Source organism: Vespa mandarinia, chromosome 2, assembly GCF_050613455.1.
Source record: "Vespa mandarinia isolate Hongniang chromosome 2, ASM5061345v1, whole genome shotgun sequence".
In the NCBI taxonomy this organism is placed as follows: Eukaryota; Metazoa; Arthropoda; class Insecta; order Hymenoptera; family Vespidae; genus Vespa; species Vespa mandarinia.
The window spans coordinates 9,968,651-9,989,698 of record NC_140811.1 but is presented as its reverse complement, the minus strand read 5'-3'; the positions used below and the strand labels follow the sequence as shown (position 1 = coordinate 9,989,698).

Below are 21,048 nucleotides of genomic sequence, written 5' to 3'. Positions count from 1 at the left end.
TAATAATAATAATAATAATAATAATAATAATAATAATAATAATAATAATAATAATAATAATAATAATAATAATAATAATTAATAATTAATAATATGTGGGAGATATGGAGTAACATTTTCATGTGAGAAAATATAATTGCTATTCGTTAATATTATTATTATGTAAATGTATGAGACCTTATATTATTATATAATATTATTATTATGTAAATAGACACTTTATATTAAAATCGTATCATAACAAACGATCAAACGTCGCTTTGTTGTAAATGTCGTTTTTTGTTATTGTCGATGAAGACTGTTTGTAAAAATTTGTAGGCAGAAAACATCTGTTCTATCTATTGTTCTTTCGCGTTTCTTTTAAGGCCATTCTTTCTATTTAATAACACAAAGAGATTTGGAATCTTGGAAAATCACGCATTCTCTTGATTCATTGTCGGATCTTTGTTATTTTTTCTTATTTCTTTGATTCCGTAGCATCAGGAGCATCAACAAACTCTTCTAATCCCTAACTATTTTTACGTTTTTCAGATTCGTGATGAATTTGACCGTCTCGAACCTGCTAATCTGTGCGCTACTGAATCCTCTCTTAATCATGGATGCCTCACCAACGACTAAATCCGACTCGTCACCGTTATCAGCAGAAAATATCTGCGCGATATCAGAAGGTGCGACGGCCCTCATGACAACTTCCTCGGTGTTATCGGTCTTCCTTATAGCCATAGACCAATACTTCGCCGTGGTGGATCCTTTGAGATATCGCGCAAAGGTCGACAAACTGAAATCTGGGATCTTAATAATCTCAGTTTGGCTCATTTCCTCGATATTTGCCCTTTTGGCCTTCTTAAATCCAAATCCTCGCAGCCTTTGGCTATCTTGTAATCTACAGTCTATATCAGCTACTTATCTATCTCGAAACTCGTCCATAAATTTACAGAGCAATTCGAGCTTTGGCATCATCAAAAATAAGACTGTCGATATAGAAACAAAATGGATCGAATTCATCGAGAATGCTCCAAACGAAAATTCGATGACCTATGGTACGATTTACACGATGGTGCACAGTTTATTCGCCTACCTCTTACCGTTTGCCTGTGTCTGTTGGATATACGTAAAAATCTATTCTGCGGCGCATAGGAATTCGGAAAGAACAAGAAGAACTGGTTCCAGACCAATACTTTCGTCGGCAAGTTTTTGCGAGGATCAAAAATCGCAGCAACAACAGAACCAACAAGTAGACAGTTTCGTGGAGGACTGTAGAAGAATACCTAAAATTTCGAGTCTCTCGTCGATTGATGAAACCAGCGAGACGACTCAACCAGCAGGAAGCCAAGTACTTCGCGGACGTTCTTTTTCGTCAGCTTTAGAAATTCATTTGACTAATCTTCCTTCCACCAACGAGGTTTCTTCGTCTACCACTGTTGTATTTACCGTAGGACCCGATACTGACGAGTGCTCGTCGTATCATGAGGAAAATGAAAAAAACGAATCCAACAAATCAGATCTTCCTATCTCGACGAGGAAGTCTGACTTTATGGAGAAGGACGAAATAACTATCCAGCTGTTTCCGGATCCTACCAAGTATGATCTCGTTAAGAATCGGTTTCTGGATCGATCTGATCATAGAAGGAAATTGTCACATAATCTTATGTACGATCAGATGTTGGTGCAAGAAAGTACGAGAGATTCTTGGATCAATGATGACGCTGTAGCTAATGTAAGAAATTCGGATACGGAAGAAGATATTCCTTCTGAACGTTTTCGCCCCACAATCGAAGACGATGTGTGTCGTCAACAAAAACCCATATATCTTTCACCATATTCGGCCTACGAAACTGCTTTAAATCGTAATGAAGAAAAGGATGGCATAGAAGTAGATGGTATATATACTACTCAAAGTTTGAGATTTAATGACACTTTCGTTCGAACCAAAGATCGTGGAAATGTCGAGGAGTCTGATAAAAATGAATTCGAACGGTCAAAAAATAAAAAACATTACGATGGATTAACCTCAGATTTTGAAATAACCGAGGTAATTGTCGATAACTGCGATGTCTTCAATGTAGAAAATACTGGAAAATCCACGGAAATAGTGTTGAACGGTGCTAACTCTGAAACATCGGCTTGCCTCTTGACACCTATTGTAACGATCACGCCAGCTCCTAATAAAAGCACCTTGCATCGAGTTGCCAGTGTCAGAAGTACTTCTAGTTACATAAATTCTCTTAAGTACAGGATCAGTAATGGTTCGTTATTCAGATATCGAGAGGAGACTAGAGCTGCTAGGATAAGCGCTTTAGTCATTGTGATGGGCTTGATCTGTTGGTCCCCATATGAGATACTATTGCTTCTGAAGAATTTTCCGCCTTATAACGATCGACGAATCGCTCACGAGTATGATGTGATGGCACTGTGTTTTCTTGTTCTGGCTGCTTATGTGAGTCCGTTGCTTTTCGGGTATCGTTCGAAAAGAGTTAAAAGAGAGCTGAGGAAGTTCTTTTGTTTCAAAAAAGAGCTATCCTACAAAAATAACAGAAGCCTTATGGCGAAAAAGGTTTTGAAGAGACGTCATAGTAATACGTTCAGCCAAATGGAGCAGGAGAATCGCTACAATATCTTCAATTGTGTCTATGGTAGAAATCGTTGGCCTAAGGAAAAAGTGCAATTCGTTCAGGTGTCAGATACCGCTTTAGCGGTGGAAACCTGCAGAAGTAGCTTTTCAAGTGGTGCGAGTACACAAATTTCGAGCACATCCACGGACGATTGTTGATAAGACGTTATTGTAGATTAATTCGGTCATTCAATCTACAATGTTCCTTGGGAAACTCGCTAATGAATTAATTTTCGTGCAATCGATGAATTTCAATTTTCTTTTTAAATATACAAAGGACTGTCGAAGAAAGTCGAGGAAATATACGAATCGTCGTCAAATGCATTGGAGGTAGCTTATAATTCATAAGAGGTAACTTTGTTTTCGAACGTTTATACAAAATGAGTCATTCAAATTGAAATTCTCAATATTTGCCTTATTTATAAATATACAAAAAAGAATATAAGGAAAAATAGAGATTATTTTTTCTTATCGTTATACTTGTTGCTCAATAAACAACAAATATATTGTGGAGATTCAATTTAAATGACATATTTTATATATGTGTGTATATATTTACTCATTTTATGGATGTATTTATTATTCATTTTTATATCCATCCTCTTCCATATATCTCAAACTAAAATTTAATATAATAAGTAAAAGTGGATGATCATATGACTTATGGTATATTTGTATGTATGCGGTCTATCTAATGAATACGTTGGTATGTATGATGTATTCATCTTTATCAAAACGATAAGAGAAGATAAGACGAAAAAAATGTTCAAATCGAAAGTATTCCGCGTAACGACAACAGTCTTACCGCTAGTATTACAATCTTTTTCTAGAGATAGCTGTAATCATGATTGTAATTGTACTTTAGAATGAGCATGGCTTCTTTCTTTACACTTTACGCTTATCCGCGAATGTTCATATCGACATTTATGCGATTTACTCTCTAATATATTTTATTATAACTATTTAATATTATAGATACATATGTTCTATGTTCATCTTTCAGTATACTTCTTTTAACTAGATATATACATCTGCAAGCATATATTCATCCACGAGAAAATATGAGAAGATATTTTTTACAAAAATATGCATGTTCGCGTACCTCCGCTCAGTTTTATTATGTAAATATGTATGTACACAATCAGCATTTCATGACAAATTACGAATTTATGCCTTGGTTTAATGGGTCGAGGACTTAAACTATATTATGAATATATTATTATTTTGTACATTACAAGTATAGCTCTTTTATTTATATTAAATAATCGCTGTAAATAATATTACGATCAAATTCGCAACTACTTCGTTTCAATCTTAATCGTTTCGGTAATTTAGTAACACACATTATATAATAGTTTGTTGATTATTGAGATCATTGTCTCTTTAATTTTTTAAGATGTAATTCCATTAATTGCGTACTTCGTTAATCTTTACTTCATATCTTTTTGTTTTTATATGGCCCGAAATTCGATTTTCGGACGTTGTCGTCATCATCTTAACAATGTGATAATAAAATAACAATAATAATAATGATAATATATCGAAAATCTATTGACGTTCGATGTGAAACTAATTTATGTGACTTTGTCAATAAAAAAAATCAAAAGAGCTACAATGATTTTTTTACGCGCTACATTCAAAGCGAGGTTCGTTCATTCTTCAAAGAAATACTTCCCTTTATTTTTTCATTCTATACATCACGGTTTGATTTATCCTAAAGCACAAGTCTTTGTTTAATTATAGTATCGGTATCAGTTTTGTTCTTGATGTTAAAAGTACCGCCTTGACTTTGAAGTTTTTGGAGATTACATAATTACGTACGTGACGTACTTTGACACGCGTATAATTTAATTTCTTCAAAAATAAATGCAAGAGTAATTACTAATAGTTCTTTGTTTTCCTTTAAATGAGATGCTCATTCTTAATACTTATATTGCCGTTAATTTACCATGATCATAATTGCGAGTTCTCATAGTATGGCGGTCGAATGGATAATCGAGGAAGTTCCATTGTCGAAGAAACGTGTTGGTCTTCATCGTTGACGAATGTGCAATTGTCGTATCTAGTTTGATCTTCGATGTTCTTCATTTGTTTTACCGGTCCATCCATTAGAAACATCGTCAGAAGAAACATGATTGAACCTGATAAATAAGATACACATTAGATAAGAGTCGGTAATTATTTTCTTCTTTTTTCTTTGCATTTTTGTTTGTATCGAAATCTCATAAATCGTACATACTTATGCCGTAGAAACCAGCGTAGAAAATGTAGAGGGATTCCCGAAAGCCGATAGCTATCCTGGTTGGTTCAACGAGTATCGGTAAATTACCACCAATATTGTTCATTACGAACAGAAAAACGCCTATAGTCGTAGATCTTAAGTTCAACGGAACGATCTCTACTACTATTGCAAAAACGATACCGAACCACATCTCCGCTGAAATAAACATTAATCTTTAAATGTACTGTAATTTAATATTCTTAAAAGTCGACGAGTGATAGAAATAGAGCAAAATACGATTAATAATTTGAGGAAAGATAAGAAAATGATTTTACCAAAGAAATATGAAAACCCGAGGGATAACATAGCCCAACGTGGTTCGAAGTAGACTGATCCAAAAGCTGGCGGTGTCGCTATTAGCTGGCTGATGGCCAAAACTGCCACACGTGATCTGATTCCCATTTTCGCGACAAATTTATCACTGACCACACCTCCAACGACTACGCCGATGCTGCCGATGACAATGGTCACCGCAAAGAGCCACCAGCCGAGATCGTGATCCGGAAAATAGTCGCGATAATAAAGATCGCAATTGTATGCAAAACACATGCCACCTGGAAAAAGAAAACTCCTTTTTATTACCATTTTGTTTTCAAAATATTTCGTAAGACATAAAATCGTATTTGAAAGAATAAAAAAGAAGACTCATGGATTCGATGAAATTTAATTATTACTCTTTACCGCAATGTCTGATGCTGGCAGCGAGACAAAGGAGTATTATTCGTGGCTGTAATATCACTTTCCAAATCGAGATCTTTTTTTCTTTAGTCTTATCGTTTTCTTCGCCAATGGTCTTCCTTTCCGGTTCAGTTAAAGTCAGACCGGTAAGAATTGCGATAATGATGCCGACTATTCCAGCTCCGTAGTAACAGACTCTCCATCCCTAAAAAGTTTGTGATAAGTAATTAAATATTATACATTATGCTTGGTTTATTTCATCTTTTAACTAAACATACGCGTCTATATCTATGTACATAAGCACTTACTAGATCCCAAGCATTTAAAGCTGGAACGTATCGGCCAACCGGAAAGGCAATGCCATAGCCGCCATAAATACCCCAATTGAAAATGGACATGACGAGACCACGCTGTTCCTCAGGAAACCAATCGGAAATGAGACCGGTTGCTAGTGGATTGCATCCTGCCTCGCTGTTTATTTAGTCATTAAAATACAAATAATCTATCTATGTATTTGACTTCTATGAGACGCTTAACGAACACGAATTATAAATACGAATTTAAATTCTCAAGTAACGCCCGGCAAGATGATAACTACTAAATGTTATGAATACGCGGTGCAATGTCGAGAGGGCTTATTTCAAATGATAAAACGATCTTACAACTCAACGTGAATTTAATTTGTTTTTGAATCTTAACGTATCATGGGAACGCGATTAGACAAATTTATAGATCAATGATGTGAAGTGAGATCTTGTAAATAAATAGGTAAAACTTACCCAGCAGCAAGAACCATCCGAAGGACAACGAGATGCCAATATTCTTTCACTGCTCCCATTAAAACGATCGCCAAACTAAATACCAGCGTGCATATTGCTAAGAGTCGGACCCTGACAATGAATCCAATTGTCTTTATTTGCTTTTATAATTTATAATTTGATTGCTTTTATAATTTATTTACAGAAAGAAAAAGAGTTTTTAATTTTATGACTGAAACAAAGTATTTACCTATTGAATCGATCGGCAGCGATGCCTAAAATGACTCCAACTATTGTAAAGACGGCAATGAAACTTGGCCCTGCTAAGATTTGGTAGTCTAAGCCGAGACCGCTGTAGTTCCATTCGCAATAAGAGGAGCCATTCAGTTCTAAAGATTGACAGCTGCGAAACGAAATTTACTGAAATATATACCCCTAATTTTGTTTAAAGCTCAGCTGAATAACTTAGATTACGAATAATAATAATAATAATGATAATAATAAATGAATATTATAAATATCTTTGTAATATAATCTATATAATTATATAATTTATAATATAATGTAAAATTGAGTTTAACAAAAAAACACATTAAAAATCAAATATAAAAATTGAATAGAAAAAGTTGTAAAAACTGAACTTTCCATACGAAACAAAACAAAAGTGATTAATGCATATAATATATCTATATTTAATTACTTATTTGGCATTATAAAATGGAGATGTATAAACTAAATATCACAGCAACATTACTACATTTCAACCACTATAATATAATCGACAAATTTATAAATAACAATATAAATGAAGAAAGATATAAAATAAAATGGCAAACATATATATCAAATCATAAAGGAATACATAAACACAAAGGCATCTAATACATAGTTAAAGAAAGAAAACATATTTGCTGAAAAGGATAGATTTATGATATCAATACAAGATAATACACACCAGAAATTACTCTAAATACATAATAAAAGACTACAAAATTCAAACAGATAAATGGAGGAAATATAACGAACAGCCAGAAATTATAGACCTTATGATAGGAGTATACCTGACAATAAACTATACAATTAAACACAACAACGTAGCCAAATATATACATCATGAGCTAGTACTTAAACACAAACATAAAGACACAATCCAATATACAAATACACACCTTTATATATACTACAAATGTAATATACAAGACTATATTGGAACTGAGATATAATCACCGATAAAACAATAAAATGTAATTGGCCAGATATCACAATCATACACAAAAGACAAATTCATAGAAATATCTATAGCAAATTCATAAAATTTAGAAAAGTAGTACACAAAAAAAAGACGAAAGTACAAAAAAATACAGAAATACATATCACTAGCAGAAGAAATCAAGAAATAATGGAAAGTATAAAAAGTTACAATAGTACTAATCATTCTTAACCAGTGGAATTATATCAAAATCATTGCATAAGAAGCTAATAGATATACATCCGGATATATACATGGTAATACAAAAATTAGTAATTTTAACATCTACTCACTTTGATTTGAAAATTTTTCATTGACACTACCCCCATAATAATAGCTAAGAAGTGTAGCTTGACTAAAAAAGTTCACTATATATTTTTTAAAAACTAAGCTGAATTTCATGAAAAAACAAAATAATAAAAATGGCAAATTAGAATAGAAAATAAAATCAAAAAATTAAGGCACATTAAACAAATCACATGGCAAAATAAACAAACAACATCAAAAATATTAGATACATATAAACAATAATTAGCAGTCTATTTAATACACTTCAAAAGATATAAACAATAGTAACAGAAAGAATAAAAACATGTTCTTTTAAACAAATGAAAAATGATACTACAAGAAACTAATCAATACATAAGAAAGGACAATAATATCACTCTCCAAAAAATAAATTACAGAATTTTGGGAAAATACATGGAACATAGAATACAACACAATGGATCCCAACGTTCAATGAATCCTACCAAAAAAGGAAAATGTCAAAAACATGAAAGAACGAGAGGAATATTTCATCACAGAAGAACTTTATAGAACAATAAAAAATACAGATAATTGGAAATCGTCCAAAACAGATTTTATACAAAATTACTGGTACAAACAATGTATATTTACACATAAATATCTCACCGTCTGTATAAATAAAATAATAAAAGTGCAAAAAAAATGTTCAGAAGGAATAGTATACATCAAGTCAAAAAATAAACACATAAGATGTGGCTAATTATAGACCGATTACATGACTGTCTATCTATTTTGTAAGAAATAATATATTTATAGAAGAGCAGAAAGAATGCAAAAAACATAGACAAGGACGTAAAGCATAATTAATAATAACATTATAATAAACTAAATGACAAAAGAACTGAAAAACTTCCACGTTCCATACATTGATGATAAAAAAGCATTTGACATAATTCCACACAATTGATTCATAAAAACATTATAAATTTATAAAATATACTGAATCATTCGTAAATTTCTTGCCATTATTATGAACACATGGTTAAAACAATCATACATTTAAAAACTGAAAAAGAAAATATGTAAATAGAAAAAATTAAAATTAATAAAGGAATCTTCTAAGAAAATTCATTGAGCACACTATGGTTTTACATAAGTGTCAACCTTGTATCGAAATTACTAAATAAAACTACATACGCATTCAATATCAAAGATAAAGCAATCATAAAATAAATCATTTGTTGTACATAGACAAAAATCTATGCAAATGCAAAAACACAATTAAACAAAATTGCTGAAGATAACAAAAACAATTAGTAAAGATATAAAAATAGAATTTAAAATTAATAAATGCGAAGTAGTATATATAAAAAGATGAAAATGGCAAGAAGAAAGAAAAATAGAAACATTAAACAGTGAAATAGTAAAGAAAATGAAAGAAAATGAAAGAAAATGAAAGAAAATGAAAGAAAATGAAATATATAAATACTTAAGATTTCAACAAAACTAAATTATACATAGATCAAAGAATGACTGAAAAATACATATAAAAACTGCCTAAAACTTCTAATAAAATCAAAACTACACTTTAAAAATCTATTTAAAGCTATAAAAAATATTAAAGCTATAAAGAGTTAGTATTTGTAATACTAATTCTGACATATTTATTCGGCATCATTAAATAGTCAGAAACTAATACTACAGAACTCAGAAACAATAACCAAAGCAGAATTAATAAAACACAGAAAACCTTCCGTATGCATGCAAGGGAAGAATCATATTAAACATAAATATACCCGAATTATATATAAATCAAATAAAAATGTTAAGAAAATACTTTCATAGCAAACAGATCTAACTGCATAAGGAAATAAGCAGTGCAGATAAAAATTACAAACCCTTAAATTTAGCAAAAATTGCAATACCGTAACTGATACACAAACAGCCGAAGACAAACTAAAAATGAAGAAAGATAATTGGACCAATAAGGCTTTATTATGGTAATACAAAAGTAAATAATAGCTATCTTGAACTATAGAAACGCATCATTAAAAATAAAACAATAGTAAATGATCGATGTAGAAAATACTACATATTTACGAAACAATGAATACAGGAGGATATAAACTACTGGTAGGAATAAAATATATCGAGAGATACAATAATGCTGCAAAAATAATACATTAAGCAATAGAAAACAAATGTAAACTATATAAGGATAATGTACCAGACAACAAATATACATTCAATATAGTATTTAAAAGCAAAGAATACAAATTATTCTGAGATATAACAATACAATAAAGATAAAATTATATCATACAATAGATCAAATATAATTTTATAGACGAAATATAGAAGATTACATACATCATAGACATAACTATTCCGTTAGAAAGCATCAAAATATGAAAAATATATATATAAATACTATTGTATATACACCGCTAGCAAAAGACATAAAATACGGAAATAAAAACAAATTTCATATTATTATTCATAATTTCAACCATAGGTACAACAACCAGATTATTTATACAACACCTAAGATAGTTTCGGCTAAACTCGGACATACATGGATATATTCAAAAACTTATCCTAAAAATATGTAGCATAATTATACTCACACACAATTTTGAGTAACAGTAATATTAAACACGGTCGAATATGTTAGAAAGACATAAAAAAACGTAGGGATAGACAAAAACATAATGTAACTTGCCAAAACAATCAAAAATAGTTTTATAATAGCTTATCAATAATAATATTAACATAATAGAGATATCCTCAATAAATGAAATAAAAAAATATTGATTCAATATTTGGTTGAAAGAAGAAAAACGCAATAAAAAAACCACAATGATACAGCACGAAATAAAGAATATGTGAATATGTAAACAACACAAACAAATAAGATAAATAAAACAGAAGCAATAAAAAATACACAAATAGAAAATACCATTAATAAACAAGATACAAAACTGCTAGTACAAAGATTTCTTTGCCACATATGAAAATTTAACACAACTATTTAATTAATGCCTAAAACTATTAAATATGCAAGACGCGTCAAGCTTCCTTACATTAGGACTAACGTTCCTAAAATAAAAAAAAAACCAGCAAACTACCAACCAATAACCTATCTTCCTAGAATGTACAAAATACTAACTGCAGTAATAACTAACAAAATGGAAAGTATTTAACACAAAATTATATTATTGCAGAAAAACAAAAAGAATATAGAAAATCAAGCAAGAGATGTAAGGAACAGCTAATTATTATAAGACCAAATAATAGTTAATCTCGCAAAAATAAAAGAATTATTAAAAGGCATTTGATAGCGTATTACACACATGGTAAATACAAATTTTTAAATATACAGAATAAATGTATAGTAATCCATGTATTGTCAACAATTATCAAATCAACATTGAGCATTCAAACGGAAAAGAACAATATACAAAACAACAAAATTCAAATCAAAAGAGGAATTTTTAAAGACTTTTTAAGAAATCTTTTTTTCTTAATCCAGTTAATCTATTACCATATCTCTTAAACAGTAATAAATATGAATTTAAAATTATACAAACAAACAACCATTAGAAAAATTTAAATCATCTATTCTACATGAATGGCATCAAATTATATTCAAGTATCAATTAACAATTACCATAATAATTTATATTCGATTTTTTCGTGGATTCGAAATTTGTATAGATTTTTAGTACAGATAATAAAATGACAATCGGACTTAATAAATGCAAAACATATTCAATAATATGAAGCCGGTACAAAAACATGAAGGATATAATGAAATAAAAGCATTAAACAACGAAAAAACATTAAAATATATTGAAATACATCAAACACTAATAATCAGCCAAAATCAAATAACAATAGACATAAAATAAATTTAAGAAAAAATTAAAACAAATTTACAAAAAACAATTTATTGTTATAAACATTGTAAAAGTAGTAAATATATATGCAATACTACTACTTACATATTCTTTTAAAATAATCAAATGGACAGATACAGAATTCGTCGCATTAAACTGACTAATCAGAACACTGTAACAAAATACCAATTATACTATAAAAAGTTAACATTAGAAATATTGATACTATCAAGATAACAAGAGGAAGAAGCTACGTAGATATAATAACATCGCACTATCAACAAATAAGTAATCTAAGAAAATATTTCTATAACGGACAAAATAGCTCACTACACTAGTCCATCATCAAAATAGATCACGCGCTAATATCATTAAAATTACACAATCATTAATATAAACCAGAAGAAAACATAATTATAAATACCAACAAAATACAATTATGGAAGTAAAAAGCATTGCTTGGAGAACACATAAAATAATTAAAACAAGAACACATAAATATAAATGTCTTAAATCAATGGCTAATATAGGAACAAATATTTGTAGAGATAGCAAGGGCTTACGATCGCCATCCACGTCAGAATGATTAAATCAAAAAAGAAAACGTATATTTCGAGACAATATAATAATGAATGACAGATGCAAATGATGTCATATAGTACTAGAAACAATAAAGCATATCGCCAGTGGATGTCCAACATTTACAACCAATAAATACACAATCGAACATGACAATATTTGCAAACAGGTGCACATATCATAAGTATAGTAACACAGATTAGCGAACAACATTATCTAAGTTATATCATTCCGAAAAGCATCATCAGTGCCACGTATGCATTAGGTTTTGAAAGTACATTTCTTTGTAAATCTTAAGGGACTATATCTACTTAGAAATTGTTTTTGTATTTTCTAAAGTTTTAAAATGTCAAGAATATATCTTGAAAATTACACATTGATATTTATAAAATTGACAAAATTATAGAATTCTGAGCATTCGAACGTATAAACATTCGGCGTTGCGCGCACAAAAAACCCGCTTTAGTGATATTTTGTAAAAATATGTGATATACGCGAATGGTTCCGAATGTCCAGAACAATAGTGCATTGATTATGAAATATTACTGCAAATATTATTATATGCATTTTCAACAAAATGTCACTGCATATTTGCTGCTGATGCATTCATTGAATACTTAAATTACATTGCATATTGCGAGTATCAAGATCAAGAGCGCATCGATTCAGTTAAAATTCGAACTCAGGACGCGACGTACAAAAAAATAATTTCTCATAGACATCAACGATCCTCTTTCCATGAAGTTGTAATTATTACTGAGGGTCTATATGGTCTCGGAATTGATAACTAGATATATAGTTAAAAATCTTCACTTAAAAGTAATACTACTATACTTAAAACATTGTTTTTGAAGTCGATAAATATGGAAAACCCCTTGATAGAACACCTTTTCAAATTTACACAAAATATGCTCAAAAATATTTAAAAGTCGTTGATGATTTTACTTTCTTAAATCAATTTTTCATATTTGAGTTTCAATTTGTCACCATTTTGTAAAAACAAATCGATTTTAAAAATTAATTTAAAAATCCTCTTTCGTGTTAATTTGAATAAACCGTTTTAGTTTTTGATTTTAAATGGACCATTTCAGCTTGAATGCCAAACATCTCCAAAAAATTTTCTCTTTTGTCAACGACCATATTTAATGTTTCGATATTTCTAGATGATTTTTTTAAGACTCTCAATACATATATCTTTGAATAAAAAAATTATAATCGCTGGATTATAATCCCCTTGAAAATATCTAGGCATGTATTGTATAAAGCAGAGACTTCGTGAGAGATAAATATTCATCGTAACATAATAAATATGATAGATTCATTACATTTGGAAATTCTTATTGTATGAGTACACTGTTACAAAGTATATCTCAAAGATGCCTTTGTTGATTATTAATACTATTAGTTACTAAACTTATTATCCATTAGTTGAATTTTAATTCCAAGTACATTTTAAAATTTAATATAAATTTGTCTATGAATTAAGCTAAACACGTTTTAATCGAACAGATTGTATGCGTGTTCATTATAAACCACCAACGTAATCAATAAACAGGTATAAGTTGAGCAAATTACGTGACCAATAATTTCATTTATGTATTTGTTGAATCTTTAATTTATACTTTTAATACAACCAAAAATTATAAATGTTTATGATATATTTTATATGTATATTTTTTTTAAATATATATATAACTTGATTTTTTCTTATATGAAAGTGTTAAAACTGATATAGGCAAATTCAAAATATCCTAAATTTTTCTTGTTATAATTACTGTGAACAAAAATATTATTAATATTTCAAGATATATCGATGCAACAAATCTACTTACAGCATTGTTTCTTAAAGATATTCAATTGTTCTTGATTTTATATCATAATAACATTTTTGATTTTGTCAAGTCAAAAATGCAACAAGTTTATAGTTCTCGATTTTATAATGCATCTTGGAAGATGAAAAAAGCAAGGAAGAAAATGTTGCATATTCAGATATTTGTATGACATACAATGTATAAAAATAATATTATAATATTTTTTAAAGAAATCTATTAGAATTTTAATTTATATTATAGATACAAAAGTACATTATTATTAGGATATAAAATCAAGAAGGATTGAATATTTTTAATACTTATCTTCTTAAGTAAATCTTCAGTAACGAAAAATTTTAGATATTTTTATTCACAGTGATCACAATAGAAGAAATTAAAAACGTTTTGACTTTATCTTGATCTGCTTTAAAACTTATACAAAACGAAAAAAATCAATCTTTGTGTACAAATTTTTACTATCACTATATATCAATTTCTTCGAATCTTATTCCTCCTTGGGAAATTTTTTTCTGTCATCAGAAATAAACAAAACATTCACGCTTTCAGCTTTAGATGACTCATACGCAATGTCGTTATAAATGTATGTTTAGTTATATATGATTATAAGGTTAGATATAAATAGAGTTATATATATACATACATATTTGTGATAATTGCTCTATAAATTTTTTGTAAATCTCACTTACTAAGTCTCGTTCTGTGCCTGTTCGCATCTAATCGGGAGTTCGATGAGCGAAAGAGTACTCGAATTCAATTGGCAGGATATGTCGCCATAGTGTAAATCTTCAGCGGTCGCCTTACTCGTAACACCTTCGAAAGAATAGAATGTATTTATGTAACATGAAAAACGATTCGATTGGATTAACCGAAGGCAATTAAATTTGTTCGAGCATCAAGAGAGAAAAAAAATGAGAGGAATGGAGAAAATTCTTACCGATCACGTAATGTCCCAACTCGCCGAGTACGTATCCGACCGAGACTATGGCCAAGGCGTAAGGCTTATATAAAAATCGCAGCTTTTGTACAGCTGTATTGAACATCTTTACCTGAAAATGACAAGATTCTACGACAATAAATTTATCGCTTGTATATAATTAATGCCTAAAGATTGTATCATAAAACTCTTAATGTTGCAATTAAAGCCTCTAAATGTAAGATAATCTAAAGAATACGTATTTACTTTTATATATATATAAAAAATAAAAAAAAAAGAGTGAATCTTTTGAGATGGCCAAATAAAAAATACATTATGTATTTATGTTATATACAAATAATACATAATGGAACATAATGTAACACGGTGTGATGACGATCAATTGCCTCTTATATTCAATTCTACAAACGTGACACGATGACGTTCTCTCTTATTATCTTTTCATTGGGCTTTTGTTCCATATAACATACTATTCTGCGGACTGTTCAACGATTGCACTTCTCTTTCCTACATTAAATAATATGATAAAAATAAAATGAATAAATAAATAACAATTCATAGAATTCATTTTCATCGTTTTAGACAACATGCACACTCACACGAATCACATGAACAAAAAATGATATCTTAAAAATTAGTCGCAATACGAGATTTTTTGTACATTGATCTTCATGATAACACGATGCAACATCTATCAATTGTCGGCATAATCACAATTGTTATTTGCATTTATCTTATGCTGTTTTTTCATCTCTATTCCTTATCCGTATTGATTATCTCTTGAGTATTCGACGGTTCTTTGCGTTAGATATATATTTTTTTTTTTATAAATGCTGCATCAGAAATGATCAGAATAACAAATCAATTTTTTATATCTTCAAAGGCTCAAAAGATTACACTTTTAGTATAAGTATTATATATAACTTAGCGTTTGTACTTTTGATCCGTTTCTAGTTTATTAAATCCGCGGACATTTCTTTGAGATTTAAGCAATAAGATCGATCGTTGAACGTTGATAAAATTTTAGTATCAATGGTATAGCATTACATTACATATTTTCGTTTCTTTAAAAGTTTACATAGTCATGTAAGTAAACTATCGGGAAAACTAATAATATAATAATCGACCCAAGGAAGGTGAAACTTGTCATTCGAGAAAATTATCACGTTGAAAATTATTACGATGATCTTACAAAGTGCTTCTCACAATTTCGTAAATCGACATTAATAAATCTAATCTCATCAATTTCTCATATTTAAATACCTTCGTATTATATTATATCTTATATGTATTATATACGTACAAGATCTGTTATTAGAAAAAGAAAAATATTAAGAAAATTTATAGTAATTACAGCAATACAACTTTATATGATGTTCGATAGGACCGAAAAGTTACGGCATACTGAACATTCCTAACGATAGAGCGATCATCATCTGTTAGGGAAATAGTCGAGTTTTTTTTTGGATAGAACAAGAGAATATAATAATTATCAGACGACTCATTAGCATGAAAAAAAAAGAGAATTATCATTCAGTTCCCAACGATAAAGATTTTATCCATTATTATCGATGTCTTTTTGAGCGATGACGCGTGTTCATCACGTTATAGAATTTGTTTCTTTATGGTTTTAATTTACAAAGACTTTCTGTATTAAGCAATGAATATCTGCAATGAAGATTCTCTTTTTGTCTCGTATAGACTTTGAATTATCAAAGAGAATATGATTCTTAGATGGAAAATCGAAATGACCTCCGTAATGTATGTAGGTTAATGCGGTAATATTAGAAAAATCCAATACAAGAGGAGGACATGCTCATACAGTGTATGTACATATCTATGTAATACATGAATATATGTATAATTATCTTGACAAACGTTATCTTGGACAACCATTTTCGCCTCCGTAAATTAATAAGAAAGAGTCGACGAACGTTCGCATTATTATTATTCTCTAATATTAACAAAAGGAAAGAACAAAGAATCGTGCAGGCATTCGTGCCCGAATGCACGCGAGCGTAATCAAGTTGAAGATGTGCAGGCACTTGAAGCGTGTTTATGCTCACCTTGAACCAAAATCGGTGAGACGGAACAGAAACAATCATTTTTTTATTAAAGTCAACTTCTTTTTCGACTTTTTCGGGACATTATTAATCATCCAACTTTTAATAAATCTTTTGCAATCCTCATTGAATGTGCACGAAAACTAATTCTAAGACCCTCATTTTTATGCTTGTTGATTATTATTAGAAGTTATTAATTCCGAATGAACCATGATGATATTTGAATAATATTACATTTTAATATATCTGTCAGTAGTTTACGAAGCCTTTTGTTTAATCTGAGACAGTGCTAATTTGTGCTTATCCGCGATTAATCGAAAAAAGATACCTACTTCTAAAATGTCTAACAACGAAAATCTTGAATGAAGATTATATCAAACAATTATGTAAATTCTGGAATAATTAAACATCTTCTATACGGTCGGTAGAGCGTGCATTATAAGACGTTTTAATATTAATAAAATATTAAGACTATCCGTTAATAACGCTTCGTCGTTGATTTTTATTATTTATGTGTATTTTAAGAAGCAACAGCGAGACGAATGCAACGAAAGACTGAAGTTCAGCTTAGGTTGGACGTATCAAGCGAACGTTTCCCTTCTTCCAGTTCTTTCCACGTTAAAAAACAAGGAAAGAATCATTGTAAAATTCGTTATGCATCGTTGAAAAATGATTGAGCATTAGTCAAAGCACGTGTCTATATTACTCTTATGCGTTCAATTATGCGTTTGCACGTGTTCAATTAATAGTTCGGATAACTCTTTTTCTCTCATCATTTGAAACTATTATAGAAACGTTGTGTACTGCATTAATCTTCATTGTCCAAACTAAACGCCTCGCATGCTTGTCACGTGACGTCGATTATCAAGCACACTTCTTTTCTTCCTCTTTTTATTCTTACGCCTTTCGAGGAAACTCTTAAGCGACTCAGATCGTTAAATAAAGTGGGCGACTCGCTCAACGTTTACGACGTGAAGACGTAACGAGTAATAAACATTTTTTTCAAATATTATATTATTAGACCACTTAACGAATAAATCCGGATATAATTACAGCTCACAAAACCATCCTAAAAGTCAGTAATATTGGAATTAGTATTTCTTAGAAAATGACAAAGAACATAAAAATATATCAATTGTATTTGTCGTAATAGTTTCGTTTTATAAATGAATGAATTGTTATTGAAGTTATAAATATTTTTAGATAGGCCCTATTTCTATTCACAATATATATACATATTTAACATCAAATCATCGAATAGCTGACTTGAATTTAATCTATAATTCATATTCGATCAATAAGATAACATTCCGATGTGCCAATTACAATGGTGCAAACATATTTTAATAAAGACATGTTTTAAATGAAAATTTATTAGGCAGACATATACTAAATGATGTCACAACTAAGCATTTATAATTAATTGTGTATGTTTAATTAATGCGCTAATTATCCAATAGTTATAGCCATAGATATGATAAATAAATTCACTTGTAAACTCAATCATTCAGCTGTACATGTTTTATCAAAGTACTTGAATTTTTAAAGACGAGATTTATCGATACAGAATGTTAATGTTGAATCTCGTTAACTTCTAAGATATTCTATCAAAGAAAAAATGAATAAAAGTAAAAAATAAATAAATTGATACTCGATCAGGATGTTTCATGAAAATTTATTATCATTTTTCTCGCCCGATTTTTTCGATACTTATTAATCTAAAAAGTCAAGGTAAGTCAGAGAACATATCCTGCATGAACGTGCATGTAATAGGCAGAAAGAAAAAAGTTACAGCGAGTGCAAGAGTACGATCCTTATACCGAGAGAATCTCACTCAACCAGTATTTGCATACATACGTAGCTGCTTAAGAACTTTTCATTTTTTATCAGTAGAATCATCGTTAATTTCATCTCTATTGCTTTCTTACATCATATCATTTATCAATTACGATTGATCAGGAATTTTTGTCTAAAAAAAAAAAAAAATTCGCGAAATTTATTTCACTTTTGTCCTTATCAATATAGTTATCTCTATTTTATCAAGGTGTTTGTTAAATCATTTCAAATTGTAATATAAATTGCATCGCATTGCGGGAGGCCGATCGCATATACATTGGCAATGAGCGACTTAATAGCAGTATTACGACTCGAGCGAGTCAGCGTTTGTGTCTTTACGTGTCGTTACGTGTCGCGAGTATCTGAAAAATAAAAGGAAGAATTTAATCGTAAGATTTACATTGTAATGAATATAACTAAATAATTATATTTTATCAAAATAATTGTTTATTCCCGTTTATCTATTAGCAAATTATATGCAATATGAAGTCTTCTGGGCGACCTTGTTAATACTTTCACGACTCACGGTGCACCTCGCAAATAGTGCGGAACAAAGTTAACGGATATGGTGTAACACACCCACGTAACGTTTCATGAACTTCTAATCTGTATTTCGATTTGATCTGTAAAAGATTCATCCTACACAGATTATGTGCATTTTTTTATGTAAATATATAAAATATGCGTCTATGTCAAACGTATACTTGTAAGTATAACAACTAGAATTAGAAGATAAATAATATACGTATAAAGATAAAAACAAATAAATATATGAAATAAACCTACATCTACGCTCTGTAGTCATACGTTATATAGTTGCGATTTAGAGACGTTCAACTATTTTTAAGTAAAATATAGTAAAAGCTTAACGTCTTTACTCTGACTAAAAGAACAGCCACAACGTGTCTTTCAAGTTTCCATTAGTAACAAATAAGAGGTATTCGTAATCTTGAACAACGCATAAGAATAGATATGCCTATAGGGATGACTAATGTGCGTATGATCCAACTACAATTCACATGATGTCTTTTACCGAGCATAGAATGTCCGTGCAATTAACTTCGATTGCGATAGCGAGCTCGAAAGACAAACCGTCCTGTCACTAATTATCTTGTTTTCTTTCAATGAAATTAATTTAAAGAAATATAAGAAGAGTATAATCAAATTCAATTTGATCAAATTGATAGCAGGTTCGTTGTGCACGTTTAATGTTTAGGTTAACATTTAAAATCTATTATTTGATATAATACTTCAAAAGATCACTTTGCGATAATACGCAAATATAGTTTAGATCGCAGCCACGCGTTGTCCAAAATATGTCGACAGAAAACAAGCGATACGCCATTTCGGTCTCGTTTGTGTTCATTCAATAGCACCTTAGTTATTTAATTTTTATGCTAAAAATTATAAAAATCTATAGCAGTCAACCTAAATAAAACTGATTTACATTTGCCTTTCTATTACTTTAATTTTATTAACTTTATTTTAATTTAATATCTATCTCAAATGAAAAAAAGAAAAAGAAATATTTTGTCAATTAGCGGCTTCGATATAATACGTTAAATTCCGAAGAAATTTTCTTGATAAATAAATTATAAAATCCATATTTATAGAAGACTTACAGCTTCTGCGAAGACGAGTAACAAAAGGTGATATCGTAATGATATTCAGTGAATTTTCTTATTCTGGCACGACGTAGTGGATTTATAGATGGTAAAAAAAAATTCAGCAAACAACCACTTATTATCACACTAAAATGCACTGTGAGTTAAATTCGTAATTTTGACAAAATGAAATTTCGAAGAGGAAAAAGTAAAAGAATGAAGAAAAAGAAGGTAGAAGAGATAAACAGACGAAAATGGAGAGAAGAAAAACCTCGAGGGATCGTGAGGGATGGAGAGTTAAATGAGGCAAGAGTCGATAGAGAACCTTCATTTATAAGAAAGTACCCAAGGATCGGGTTTCCAATGGTTTTCATCGAAGAGGAAGGGGACGCCGGTCGAACTCCCCGTGCATCCACACGCCTAACTATTGTCGATGTGTCGTCTACTGATCTGTAGACGATCGTACATACGGTAC

At 30.0% G+C, this 21,048-nt stretch overlaps 3 protein-coding genes across 8 annotated transcripts in view; 2 read left to right on the top strand and 1 right to left on the bottom strand.

Moving 5' to 3' along the window:
* The window catches only part of LOC118440894 (uncharacterized), a 20,163-nt gene extending 13,432 nt beyond the window's left edge, over positions 1 to 6,731 (top strand). For 3 of the 4 annotated variants that reach the window (XM_035864629.2, XM_035864618.2, XM_035864607.2), the window contains one exon: positions 532 to 5,049. In XM_035864629.2, coding sequence (XP_035720522.2) covers positions 532 to 2,770 — 2,239 coding nt within the window. In that variant the 3' untranslated portion in view covers positions 2,771 to 5,049. Of the gene's footprint in view, positions 1 to 531; positions 5,050 to 6,533 lie in introns of those variants that run through there. The other variant, XR_014983845.1, reaches the window with a different exon arrangement.
* LOC118440954 (UNC93-like protein) overlaps positions 1 to 21,048 on the top strand; it is a 39,097-nt gene that overhangs the window by 6,099 nt on the left and 11,950 nt on the right. The gene's annotated exons all lie outside the window — the stretch shown is intronic.
* Positions 3,768 to 21,048, bottom strand: LOC118440910 (uncharacterized). 3 transcript variants are annotated; one of them, XM_035864703.2, is made up of 10 exons: positions 20,592 to 21,048; positions 15,071 to 15,199; positions 14,823 to 14,946; positions 6,579 to 6,731; positions 6,350 to 6,460; positions 5,879 to 6,041; positions 5,574 to 5,775; positions 5,168 to 5,446; positions 4,851 to 5,048; positions 3,768 to 4,752 (listed from the first exon to the last, which is right to left on the bottom strand). In XM_035864703.2, the coding sequence occupies exons 2-10, from the start codon at positions 15,174 to 15,176 to the stop codon at positions 4,565 to 4,567; spliced, it is 1,524 nt and encodes a 507-aa protein (XP_035720596.2). In that variant the 5' UTR covers positions 15,177 to 15,199; positions 20,592 to 21,048; the 3' UTR covers positions 3,768 to 4,564. The 3 variants fall into 3 exon arrangements, with proteins under 3 accessions (XP_035720596.2, XP_035720580.2, XP_035720589.2); XM_035864687.2 differs by having other exon boundaries at positions 15,071 to 15,182; positions 20,899 to 20,923; XM_035864696.2 differs by having other exon boundaries at positions 3,771 to 4,752; positions 15,071 to 15,182; positions 20,592 to 21,046.

Bases quoted from the DNA above. Each gene is read 5' to 3' on its own strand.
- LOC118440910 (XM_035864687.2), bottom strand. The intron at 14,947-15,070 runs GTAAGAATTTTC...ATTCTTTCGAAG, and splicing joins GTTGGGACATTACGTGATCG to GTGTTACGAGTAAGGCGACC. The intron at 5,447-5,573 runs GTAAAGAGTAAT...TTCTTTTTCCAG, and splicing joins TGCCAGCATCAGACATTGCG to GTGGCATGTGTTTTGCATAC.